General features: G+C 41.7%; 1 protein-coding gene across 2 annotated transcripts in view; it reads right to left on the bottom strand.

Annotated features, from left to right (window-relative positions):
• Positions 1-4174: 4174 nt before the first annotated feature.
• Positions 4175-13758, bottom strand: part of C9H1orf21 (chromosome 9 C1orf21 homolog) — a 77059-nt gene continuing 67475 nt past the window's right edge. For both annotated transcript variants that reach the window (XM_075286722.1, XM_075286723.1), the window contains 3 exons: positions 6771-6847; positions 5972-6032; positions 4175-4722 (listed from right to left, as the gene is read on the bottom strand). In XM_075286722.1, the coding sequence (XP_075142823.1) occupies positions 4684-4722; positions 5972-6032; positions 6771-6847 (177 nt within the window). In that variant the 3' untranslated portion in view covers positions 4175-4683. The remainder of the gene's footprint in view (positions 4723-5971; positions 6033-6770; positions 6848-13758) is intronic.

Raw genomic sequence — 13758 nt, 5'->3', positions numbered from 1 at the left:
TATGAATGTCACTACCTTCAGGAGACCTAACATTGTCCTAGTAGATTTCAATCACGTTAGGGATTGGAGAATTTCTTAAGGGAAGGTCATGTTTTGTTTTTATTGTATCCTATGGTATTTTTATAAAAATATCCTATGCCCATTCTGAAGCTTCCATACTCATAGATTTGAAAATGACAAAAATATAAACATATGACAAAAATAGCATTTTTATAGCCAAATTAAGAAGTTATATAACATTGTTTGTTTTCACAAAACCTCTCTGTCACATTATACAATCTATTATACATATAAATCTATATCATTTGCATATTTCAAAGCCTAGATCATTGAAATTCTTATTTTACAGACGCCCTCCTTCAGCTAAACAAACACATACCAGACACACACAAGCTGGAAAATGGTTGTTTAATAAGGGTTTAATGACACATCAGGAGATATTTTGTTCCAAAGTTATAGAATTTTAAATACACCAATGATAAGTGTTCTGTCCGTAGCCATGAAGCGTACCCGCAGTTCTAATCTACTTTTCATACATGAATAGTGCATGTCAATATAAAAAACGTTGCAATATATCTTATTAAAGGGGCTCTATCATTGGAAAAAGTCATTCTTAACTAAGCACATGCTTGCATAGGAAATTTAGAAAGGCTATTCCACACCTACCTTTAGTATGTAAATTGCCTCAGTGGTTGTTGAATGAGCCTGTTTTTATTCATATGCTAATTAGCTTCCAGCCAGCACAGGAAGTTCCCAGCAGCAGTCGTCTCTGCTATTATCTCCTATGTGTGTGTGCAAACAGGAAGCTGAGTCATCAGCAGCAGCAGCTTGTGCTGTACATATACATAGGGAACAATAGGCAGAGGATGCATCAATCAGAAGTCCAGGGTGCACCGAGAGGCTAATTAGCATATGAATAAAAACGGGCTTATTCAAAAACCCAGAGGCGATTTACATACAAAAGGTAGGTGTGGAATAGACTTTCTAAGGGCAAATGACTTTTCCCAATAATAGAGCCCCTTTAAGGAGATCTGTTTCATTCACGACTTATTCTCCTGCCCATTATCTTCAATCTGACCTCTATTTACATTATATTTATCTCCTTATTCAGCCGCTCTCTTAGAGCTCTATGGAGAGGGGAGGGATGGAGTCAGAAGTTGTTGCTGCCTTCTTAGTTGATTTGCTGCCTCTTATCTACAACTTAGTTTTGTTCAAAAAGCTGAAAGAGTAGCAGAGTTCAGCAACAATTGAGTTAACTTTCTAGTAGCCTCTTTCCCTTCCCTCTTCAAAGATTAATATGTAGAAAGTGGGAAACAAAACATTTATTTAATAAGATTGTAATATCCAAGAAATAGGTTTTCTTCACTTTTCTGATTGATCTACTTTCTACATATTGGTCTATTACTACAACACAGAATGAGGCAATAAATCAGCAACAGCTCCCCCCTACCTTCTTCATAGAGCCCTATGTGTAAAGGCTGAATACGGAGACAAATCTAATGTAAACAAACAGTCAGATTGAAGATGAGGAGCAGGAGAACAGCTTCATACAAGAAACTTTGTAATATATTTTATTAAGGGCTCATTCACATCTGCGTTGTCCTCTCCATACTGCAGGTTTCCGTTTCCTGCATAAAACAGAGGCAGGAGACGAAAACTTGCAGGAGTCTCTCACCCATTCATTTGAATGGGTGAGAAAGCTGTCCGGCCGTGAGCGGCGGTGAGCGTTTTCCGCTCTCCGCCGCGAAACTGGGTTTTATAATCCGGACACAGAGTCAGACATGCAGTACTTTGTGTCCGGATTTAAAAAACCGGTTTCGCGGCGGAGAGCACAAAACGCTCACCGTCGCTCACGGCCGGACCCGGTCTGTGGTTTCCGTCTTCTGGCATGCAGAAGACGGAAAGCTCAGAACGGAGTGATGAACGCAGGTGTGAACCTAGCGTCATGCGTACTATTCATTTACGTTAGGTAGTTTATCACTGGAGTTATGCTTTCATAATTTCTATATTCTATGCAGATCATTGGTTGAAGACCAAATGGAGCTCATGTTAATAAATGGTGTAAGAGAATCGCCTTGAAAAGGTTTTTTGTTTTTGGGTTTGTTTGTTTTTTTTACATTAAATGTACAGTCCATTTTAAGCTGCAAACTTTAAAAAGAATCTAATGCATCACATTATCCTAAAAAAATCTTTAACCGTGAAAATTACATACACATGGAGACAAGTCTGTGGGATTATAATCTTTCACAGCATGAAAGTTAAAAGATTACCAGTGGATAAGATCTGCAGGCCTCTTACAGCGCAATGGCTGGAAATACGAGGACTGCACAGTCTACTTCCTTCTATAACAGCAAATTCACAATACTGTAATATGGGCCATGTACTGTAGTTCTTAAAAACAAGAATGAATCTGATTTTCCCCAAACACTATCTATGGACCTAATGTACACAGTGATTTACGGCATGGTGGATGAGGCTTGATTCTTTACTATGCATTTGCTTACAGCAAACCACATATCTCCAATTAACTTTTCATTCTTGAATGCTATACGTGAGTATAAGAAACTTTGTGATACATCTTAAAAAGGAAATTTGTTTCCTTTTTCACTGATTAGGCTGTAGGACGACCTCCATATCTTTGCTCATACAGTGTGTTTACATAAGACTGTCTCTGTACTCACCTCACACAGAACTCTATGGAGAGGGTAGGAGGCGGCTGTTGATTTATTGCCTCCTTCTGTGTATTGCTAGTGTCTTATATTGAAGAATAGTCGTGTATAAAGAGCTACCTGGCTCACGGAATAGTAGAATGTAGCGGCTGCAGTGTGCGATTTCCAGCAGATCCCTCCTCCCCCTTCCCTCTCTTTAGACTAATATATAAAAAAGTAACTCAGCTTGATAAATGGAGAACGAAACACGTTTCTTAAGCTGTATTTACCCATACTATTCATTTATTAAAGATGTTTTATAATTGGATTCAGTTGGTAGGAGAGATAAGCGTGTCAGTTTTTAGGACACATTTGGGAATGAATATTAAGTTGAACATACGTCCTGCTCTACAGACACTATAGCAGATACATGGTATGAAGCTTTTCTTGTGCTTTTGTCTCAGTAATCCCTTCATCGCAGATTTTGTTTTTCAGTAATGTGTTACTAAGAGGCGCTAAGGCCATACCTATGGCTCCCAACTGCCATTGACACACAGCGATTACATCACAGGGCGCCACTTTCTAACAGAGTGCAGCTTCTGTGCCCATCCTGTCACCCTGGGGGTTTGTCACCAGAACCCAGCCCCACATTTTGATCCAGGTGACCCTCATCTAACAGTGTTTTCCCCATGCTTCCATCACGGAGATCTAGTTTTTGCGGTTATATAAGTGAGCCCTTTGGAGCAATTGAGCACCCTCATTGCTCCAAAGAGATACGGAGCAACTCCCTGTTATACTGAGAAGCAGATAGCGCTGTTCTCTATATAGCATACATGCCAAGTGGATGGAAGCCGAGCTGCAATAACTCCATCCAGCAATATAATTTGCTCAGAAAACCCCTTTAAAATTAAACAATTTTTGAGGATAAAGGAGAATGATCTTATTAGGACTTGTGAATTATAAAGGCATTACATGGTCAGATAGACGTCTCTACCTTCTCACATACTTTCATAACAGAGTAGTGTGTATAACGTCAAATGCTCGGATGAGGTTATAACCATGTCTGAGCTTATGTTCACATGTAATAGCTCTAGATATGAAATACCGTATATGCTATTTGTGGTGATACAAGATCGTTTGATGCCGTCTTCTTTGTCATCAGCATTCTGGAGGCCATTAAATAGTTGCAATTGTTTCTGAATTCTAGATTTTCAATACAAGTGCAATTTATTGGAAGGATTGGAGGGGTTCAGTATCAAAATAACTGGAAATGCCCACATTTAACACTATATGGTAATTTGGCATCTTACGACATTACATTAGGTTTTATCATATAAGTGATGAGGGTTCAACAAGGGATCCCAATCTAGCTTTTGGACATCAAGTCTTTAGTCTATGAGTGCTGAAGAGTATGTACAGTATGGAGATCCCAGTTCAGTTAATATCAAAACCACAGCCAATTGTTATTTGTACGCGGGCAACACTCAAGCACAAGTCTTTCCAGTACACAATGAAAATGCACAACAAACCGAAAACAAACATTTATTTTAGTAAAATAAAAATATATATTATATAAAAATGGGGAAAATATTCAAATGGACATTAATATGTGCAACAAATTGTAGACTGAATGTCATGACATTGTTATGGGAGAAGAGAGAATAGGCAGCTATCCCCCAAACCGCTACCAAGTGAAGAACATCAGATCTGCCCCCTGTAATCTCTCAAGCAGTGCAGTGCCCTCTTATCTGTTCGCTGGGCTAAATAGCAATCTGGAAGCATAGAAATCTCCTGCTACAGTAGGTCAGCTTATTTTCAGATGTCACACAGCCTTGTTTATGAGAATTAAAAGCATTTGCTAGATACAGTATTGTAGTCTTTATGAAAAGAAGTTTAGATCATCAGTTCACGTTAAAACATTGCATTTTGCTGCCATATGATTTCAGATCTCCTTTTCATAGGTTGTTTGGTAGAAAATATCCAGTGGGTAGTACATAATAAAAGATATTTACACACTTTCTACAGGAGACGACACTCATGTAATGTCCTCCTCTTCTGAGCAATAGTCACGACCCTTGAAAACAAATATTAAGAAACCGTTTTACATCTATATACATATATATGTTAGTACAAGATACATATATATCTCATCTAGGACATTTATATTACCCATGATCTTGTCTATTGAGGCTTACACTATGAAAGCTTGGGGTGTCCTCCAAACAATGACACATCTGCCACATAGGTAGGGTAGGCAGTTACTATGAGGTCTGAGCAAAGGTCCCAGTCACAACACTGACGATTTATGATCATAAATCCAGAAGCGGATTAGGACATGAAAGTGTCCCTTGAAAAATATCTATAAGTAGCCCTATTATATAAATGGAGTCAGCTGAAGTAAGTGGTGTCAGATAAACGGTGGCCGTCTTTTTACGCGTTAAGTCGCTATTGGCCATTTTGAATGGTTCGTCCGAAACAGTTTGCAAATGTTTTAGACTTGGTAGAATCTGAAACTTTGGATTGAATCTTGATTAACCCAAGATGATTCCCTCATCTCTCCTTCCATGTAAAGCAGATACAGGACTGCTTTGTGTTAAAGGGAGAGTCCTATATAAGACACAGTATCAGACTGACACTGTAACGTTATTCACATAGGTCTGCTGCCTCTTCCTTCATGTTACATAGGACTGCTGTCTCTCTATTCATGTAAAGCAGTCCTATGTAGAGATGAGTGAGTACTGTTCGGATCAGCCGATCCGAACAGCACGCTCCATAGAAATGAATGGATGCACCTGGTACTTCCGCTTTGACGGCGGCCGGCCGCTTAACCCCCTGCGTGCTGGCTACGTCCATTCATTTCTATGCGAGCGTGCTGTTCGGATAGGCTGATCCGAACAGTACTCGCTCATCTCTAGTCCTATGTAAGTTACAGTGTCAACTTGTTCTTAAGCCAGGCACTGTCTAGTCAGGATTCCAGAATGATTTGGTATACTGTAGTTGTTCCGACATAGTAGCAGACAATACAAGCATCAGATGTATTTCATGGGGGTTTTAGACAGGTAATCCTATATACTATTCTGTATATTGACTTGCATTGTGTGTCAATCCAGAATTGTGCTTAACTGTGTGGTTAAGCTAGTGGTGTGCCATGAGAACGTTTCCCTATAAATGCTGCCTATAGTTCACTCTTATGTTCATCGGTTTTATCAGATACATTACTACCCTACCACTCACATCTGTTTGAAGGTATCAGAACAACATTTTCCTCCAGTTACTAACATACTATTCTATTGGAATTTTTTTTTTTTAAATCTTAAATTTACCTTTTCAATTTTTTCATCCAGCATTCTGAAAAACTCCTGCTGACTTTCAGAGATGTGTATGCTAAAAAAAAAAAAAAAAAAAAAATTACTGGATTATGTCACAATAAATAATCAAAATCATTTCTTTATATAGGAACAATTGAGTCCACATGAGAATCTTATACATAGTTCTGGACACAAATATTTGCCATCCCAACTTTATATTCAGTTAAAAGCATTGGGTGAATAAAATCAAGCACGGGTACGATTCCTGTAGATAAATAGTAAAGCCAAATTGACATATACTGGCTTTGATGCAGGTTATTTGTATGGAACACATTAAATTTGTACAAGATTGCACAAGATAAAATAAGATCTGTAGCATAAAGTCAGTTGGAATTATGTAAATTCACCATTCATGGATTCAGTGGTGACAGATCATCCACATGGTCTAGGTTGCATTGTGAAAAATGTATCGGGAAGAGAAATAATAATCTGAGGCTTGTACACTCTGAATCCCATACATCCAATGGTGGATAATCTGAGAGCTACAACAAATTACATTCTAGGGGTTTCTATGCCTTCAGCTGTTACCTGATATGATACAAACACAACACTTGAATTCTATAGATTTTCTGCAGTGTTCACAAGCAGGTAATATTAATGCAACTAGACTTAAAGATGCCATTTAGTTTCTTTGTATATGAAATTGGGGAATTATGGATGTACAGTAGAGGGTTCTAGAAACTATGTATTAAAAAAAAAAAAAAAAAAAAAAAAGGCTCGACTCCCAACGTGTTAAATGCAGCTTGTAGCTTACTTTAGTCGATGGTTTTGCCCTGGTCCTGGAGCTTCAGTGTTATTTCTAGGTCGAGCGTTATGAGTGGCACTTTTCTCCTAGGATGCAAGAAATACAATTGTATTTGCATGTATAATTGTTTAGTACACAGTACTGACACACAAGCTACATGCATACAGGTCCATGAGAAAGTGGCACATAGATGATAACTGTGCGCTACCCTCCAGGGACCCACTCATTTCATTAATAAGCCTGGCCGAGAGAACAGTACAGCAAAAGGAGTCTTGAGTTTTGTCCATGGGCTCATGGCCCCCTACAGAGACCCTTGATAATACATGGGTGTAGGTACGCTGAAATAAGATATTAATGAGTCAGTGTGATAGCAGTTAAAAACACTGACAAAGTACTCATTTGTGTGCATGGAGCCTTACATACAGAAATCCACAAATCAATCTGATATTCCAGGACTACCCCCTGATATGAGGCTATTGGAGGGGAGTTAAAACTATTGCAGACAACCTCTTTCTATAATCGGTACCGTTGGACCCCATCATCCATTTGCTTAACTTGCCACGAGACAGATGGTTAGAAATCTGCCAAACACTTCCTTCATCTCAGTAATGCAGTTAAATCTCCTATACGTGTAAGATAGTAGAAAGCGAAGCGGCACTCGCGTTTCTCTAAAAACTTTTTTGTTCTTTATTAATAGCTCACTGCAGGACAAACATCAAAAATATGCCACAGACACAAACTGTATAGACAACGGCCATTTCGTATTTCCATGCTTCCTCCCGTCCTCAGTCATCCTCCCTTATAGCATTTCATTGGAAATCAATTATCCCCCAATCCACTCATGACCTCCTTGCCCAAGTAAAGAACATCCAGAACGTGGAATACTGACGGCAAGCCTAAATAGTACGGTGGTGGCTTTTGATGCAATCTGGTCCCCATGGGATACTTATTGTGTGCTGCACAATTTCTGACCTCCTTCCCCTCATCTTCCTTGTCCTGGTGTTTTATCTGTTTTGCCCCTCTTATTGGTTTTCCATTTTATTATATTTATCCTGTGTAGTTTTGAATTCATCATTTATTTGTTACTATATTGTGAACTATAAAACAAATTTACAGTTAAAGAAAAAAAAATAATCAAACCGACATAGGACTTAAAAGTATAATATTATTGTGTTTGGTACAAACTAGAAAAAAATGGACCTTATTACAAGGCCTAATATGCAAATAAAAATGCCATAATCTATTTCACTACAATCACCAAATTGACCAACACTGAATCCTACAAATCATTGTATTTTATTTTAAGCATACATAATATCTGCATGTGATACATCCCTTCATATAAATAAACAGACTTCCATCTCTCTATATTTTAAGGGGAGATTATGTTAGAGGAGAAACTCATTTTCTACCAAGAGTAACTTTGATACTTCTTTATAAATATTGGATTCTTCCAAATGGAATTAAGATAAGATAATCCTTTATAATAGTCCCACAATGGGGAAATTCAGTGTGATACAGCATCATGGATAGTAAAGTAGTATATAGCAAGAGAGAAACATATACAAGCTCATGGCAGATAGAGATACTAGGAGTCATAGCAACTAGAGATGAGCGAGTACTGTTCGGATCAGCCGATCTGAACAGCACGCTCCATAGAAATGAATGGATGCACCTGGTACTTCCGCTTTGACGTCGGCCAGCCGCTTAACCCCCTGCGTGCCGGCTACGTCCATTCATTTCTATGCGAGCGTGCTGTTCGGATCAGCTGATCCGAACAGTACGCGCTCATCTCTAATAGCAACTAAAAAGGAAGAAACAAAACTGCAGGATCATTTAGTTCTCTGTGCGAAGTGATGTTGATAATACAGCCTGACCGTGGTTGGAGGACACGAGGAGGCAGGGCCGCCGATAGGCCAGTACTACTGCTACTGGCGTCAGGGGCCCGGCCAAATTGAAAAGTGTGTGTGTGTGGGGGGGGGCGCCCGGTTTTGGCGCAGATCTGAGTTGAAGACATACGCGGCTGAAGCAAGGAGCTGACACAGGTCAGCTCCTTCCTTCGCGCGCAAACGCCGCCTAATGGCAGTGTAGATGCAATGTGATGACATCACATCGCGTCTACAACTGTGCGCCAGTAAGAGAGGCGTGCAGAGAGCAGCGGGGGAACGAAGGAGAAGGTAAGTCAGTGTAATGTGGAACGTGAAACTGGGGGCAGATGAAGGAGAGGACGGCATGACACTGGGGGCAGAGATGGAGAGGACGACATGACAATGGGGGCAGAGATGGAGAGGACGGCATGACACTGGGGGCAGAGATGGAGAGGACGACATGACAATGGGGGCAGAGACGGAGGGGACATGAATCTGGGGGCAGAGACGGAGGGGACATGAATCTGGGGGCAGAGACGGAGGGGACATGAATCTGGGGGCAGAGACGGAGGGGACATGAATCTGGGGGCAGAGACGGAGGGGACATGAATCTGGGGGCAGAGACGGAGGGGACATGAATCTGGGGGCAGAGACGGAGGGGACATGAATCTGGGGGCAGAGATGGGGGACATGAATCTGGGAGCATGAATCTGGGGGTAGAGATGGGGGACATGAAACTGTGGGCAGAAATGGGGGACATGAATCTGGGGACAGAGATGGAGGGGACATGAAACTGGGGGCAGAGATGGAGGGGACATGAAACTGGGGGCAGAGATGGAGGGGGGACATGAATTTGGGGGCAGAGATGGGGGACATGAAACTGTGCGCAGAAATGGGGGATATGAATCTGGGGACAGAGATGGAGGGGGGACATGAATTTGGGGGCAGAGATGGAGTGGGAGACATGAAACTGGGGGCAGATGAAGGGTGTATATGAAGCTGGGGGAGAGAGAGGGGGACATTTAATTTACGGGTGACTGTAGGAGGATTATACAGTGTGCGGGCACATGAAAAATTAATGAGTGGGTGGAGTCAACATAACAGTGGGTGGGGCTAAATTTCCCACGGCACACATTTTGTCCCTCTTTTGGTTCTTCAAAAGTTGGGAGGTATGGGTACAGGGGGAAATAGAAAGATGTTAGAGGGTGGACACGGGGGGGGGGGATTGTTGGGACGTCGGGTGTGCGGCACTGTGGAGAGGGAACTGGGGCAATAATATATAATATATGCGTTTTTAGCTGGAGAACTACAAAGCACACAATCCCTCCAAAGGTATGTGTGCTTTTTATTAATAATGATGTAGGCCGCTATACTACTAGCATAGCAGCCTGTTTGGGGGTGGGACTTTCACTTTAAAGGAGTGTTCACATTTCGTTTTTGGCCTCCCTTGCCGGGATCCGTTGGTAACCAGTCACAATCAGCTCCCCACTTATCCCTGCACGGAGAACTGCAGGCCCCCCCTTTTTTTTTTATTGGCCAGTTCTTCGTGCAGGGATAAGCTGACAGCTGATTCTGACTGGTTACCAATGTATCCTGGCAAAGGGAGGCCAAAAACGCAATGTGAAAAAGCCCTGAGGATTTATTAAGAGGGCTCTTATAAATGGTGTTGGCTCTCTATAGGCGCTGTCACACTTAGCAGATTTTACCTGCAAATAGAATCTGATTAAGCCTTGTAATGCTGCTAAATAAAGGGAAATGTAATACAGAATTGGTATGACGCAAAATAAGGTAGTTTTAAAATGGGGGGGGGGCAGACACTTAGGCTGTATGGGGCCCCAAAATTCCTGATGGCGGCCCTGCGAGGAGGGGTCACAGAATGTAGATATAACAGGCTTTTATGCAGAGGTGGGGGACATATGCAGCTATCTTGATAACATGTGTTAGTTCCTTTGGCAAATAGTGAGATCTCATGCTCACAGCTGATAGTTACTGTCAACCGCCTGATGTAAAAGGTTTAGGATGGACTTTTGCATCCAAATTCATCACTGACCCATTTGTTCATATGTATTTTCCTACCAATGGACATCTCACCATCCTCTAGATTCCACAAGGGCACAAACCCTACACGTTTTTTTGATGAACTAACTGGACTTCTAAGTGTTTAATATTTGTACCAACCAACATGTCCCTGGTAAAAAGTACTCAAGCAGGCTGTAGAAATATTATATATATATATATATATATATATATATATATATATATATACACATACATACATATATACACACACAGGGCCGGCTCCAGGTTTTTATGGGCCCTTGGGCGACAGAGCCTCAGTGGGCCCCCTTGTAAAGGAGGCAGGGGAGTCGAGACACTGTGCGTTGCAGATGAAGCAAGTGACGTAACCAACGCCATACCTCCCAACTTTTAAAGAATAGAAAGAGGGGAAAAATGTGCGGCACGCTCCACAGTGCCGCACACCCGATGTCCCAACAATCCCCCCCCCCCCCCCCCCCCCGTGTCCACCCTCTAACATCTTTCTATTTCCCCCTGTACCCATACCTCCCAACTTTTGAAGAACCAAAAGAGGGACAAAATGTGTGCCGTGGGAAATTTAGCCCCACCCACTGTTATGTTGGCTCCACCCACTCATTCATTTATCATGTGCTCCCACAGAGTATAATCCTCCTACAGTCACCCGTAAATGATATGCCCCCCCCTCCATCTCTCCCCCAGTTTCATATACACCTTTCCTCTGCCCCCAGTTTCATGTCCCCCCCCTCCACCTCTGCCCCCAGTTTCATCACGTTCTCCCCCTTCATCTGCCCACAGTTTCATGTCCCCCGTCTCTGCCCCAGTGTCATGCTGTTCCACCCCCCCATCTGCCCCAGTGTCATGCCGTTCCCCCCCTCCCCTTCATTTGCCCCCCAGTTTCATTGGGCCCCCTCCTTCTCTGTCCCCAGTGTCATGCCGTTCCCTCCCCTTCATTTGCCCCCCAGTTTCATAGGCCCCCTTCATTATGTTCCACCTTAATATAATAAAAAACAAACACTTACACTCACACTCACCTTCCATCGTTCCCCCGACGCTCCTCTCTCCGCTCTCTCACTCCAGTCACATAGACGATTAAAGCAGGAACTGTGAGCGCAGCTCCTGCTTTAAGCTGCGGCCCGGCGTGCGTGTGTAAGCGCGATGTGATGACGTCATCGCGCCTACACACGCAAGCCGGGCCGCGACTTTAAAGCAGGAGCTGCGCTCACAGTTCCTGCTTTAATCGTCTATGTATTCAGCTCATCGGCGTCCGTCGGACGCCGATGTGCTGAAATCGGGACAGGCAAGTGCTGGGGCGGGCAAGTGCCGGGGGGCCCCCAGAGGCTCTGTGGGCCCCGGCACTTGCCCGACTATGCCGTGCGCTGACGCCGGCCCTATATACATATATATATATATATATATATATATATATATATATATATATATACACACACACACACATACACACACAGTATATATATATATATATATATTATATATATATATATATATATATATATATATATATATATATATATAGCTATACTCCAGTTCAGAGGCTGCTTAGGTCTCCACTAAGCTCTACATTTTAGTACCTTCAAACAAAGGAAGTTACTGGAGATGGCTGCTCATCCTTGATCCCACAGTCAGTGATTGGCTGAGTGGGCATCTCCAGTGTTTCATCTGTGAGTCAGGACACAAGGAACTAGAAGACCAGAGGGGACCTGGGTAAGTATCAGTAAGCATCAACTTTCCTGCAGGGTATTTTTTAATCATAACTTTTACCTGAAAACTCCTTTAAGGGCAATGATTGACTGAATGACTGTAGAAATAGTTATTCCCAATTGTTGCCTCATCTAAACATGCACATAGATCATCTGACAAAAGGGCAAACACTCGCTGGTCAATGATTGAATCATTTGTTTTGTTTTTTTCATATTCACAACGATAGCTGTATATGAATGGAAGTTAAACGAGTGACTTGTGATATCATTGGTGTTATGGGCAGCAAATCTAACCCAGTTCTAACCGCTTTGTGTATTTCTGCATACATGTATGTCAGGGAATCCATTCTCACATACATGCGTGGCTGGTGATCGAAACAATAGAATCACCACAAGAGCCTGACAGCTAGGCGCCCACTGCAATAGTTGGGGTGATGAGAACACCCATCCCAGCTGCTTAAAGGGATCCTATCACCATAAAAATGCAGTCTAATCTGCAGACAGTCAGAGCGGGGGGTGCAGAGCAGATTGAGATATAGTTTTGTAGGAAAAGATTCCGTAATCTGACATTTATCTGTTCTTTCTAGGCTTAGAATGAGTAATGGAGTCCAATAGGTGGTCCTAAAATGGATCAACAACTCGGGTAGTACCTCCCACTAGACTCAATTACTCTTCCTTAGGCATTTTGCTACACAGAATTTTCATGATGACAAGTTTCCTTTAAGCCAATTATGAAGGAGAGGGGGACACACATATAGCTATACCAACATAAAAGAAAAGAATAATGGCCTTTCAAATAAGATGATGAAAAAATTAAAAATAATTCTTGGGCTGCATCCTTATAGAGAACCATTTGCATAACGACAAAAACTGGGATTTCAAGCAAACAGCGGCGCGGAGAAGACATCGAAAGGTAGGAGACGAATAGTCTTTCTTAAAGGCTATTTCATCGTGTTAGAGAGAAAAAAAATGTGTTTGAATGATAGGATTCCTTTAAGGGGTAAATCCAGCTGCCAACACTCAACAGTACTTCCTATGTAAATAGGAATCAATATGGGTATCATTATATTATTACCTACAGAGCAGATACATTATGGTATAGGTCTTATGATTAGATCTTTATTCAGTGCTTCCATTTTGCATTCAGCAACGTTGATTTATTTATGTAACTTATAACTGTTGTCCTAGCTTCTAGATGTTTTATATTCAATGGTCACTTTTGTATCATTTGATATTCCTGACTATCTTGAAAGATTACAGTAGGTAAACTAAAAAGGGGTCACTATTTTGGATATAAAACTATAATCATAAGCACAGTCCAGGCCCATGCAGCATTACCACAGTGCCATCTAGTGGAGGAAGAGAGAAACTGGC

Source organism: Leptodactylus fuscus, chromosome 9, assembly GCF_031893055.1.
Source record: "Leptodactylus fuscus isolate aLepFus1 chromosome 9, aLepFus1.hap2, whole genome shotgun sequence".
NCBI lineage: Eukaryota > Metazoa > Chordata > Amphibia > Anura > Leptodactylidae > Leptodactylus > Leptodactylus fuscus.
This window is presented reverse-complemented; position numbering and strand designations above follow the sequence as displayed.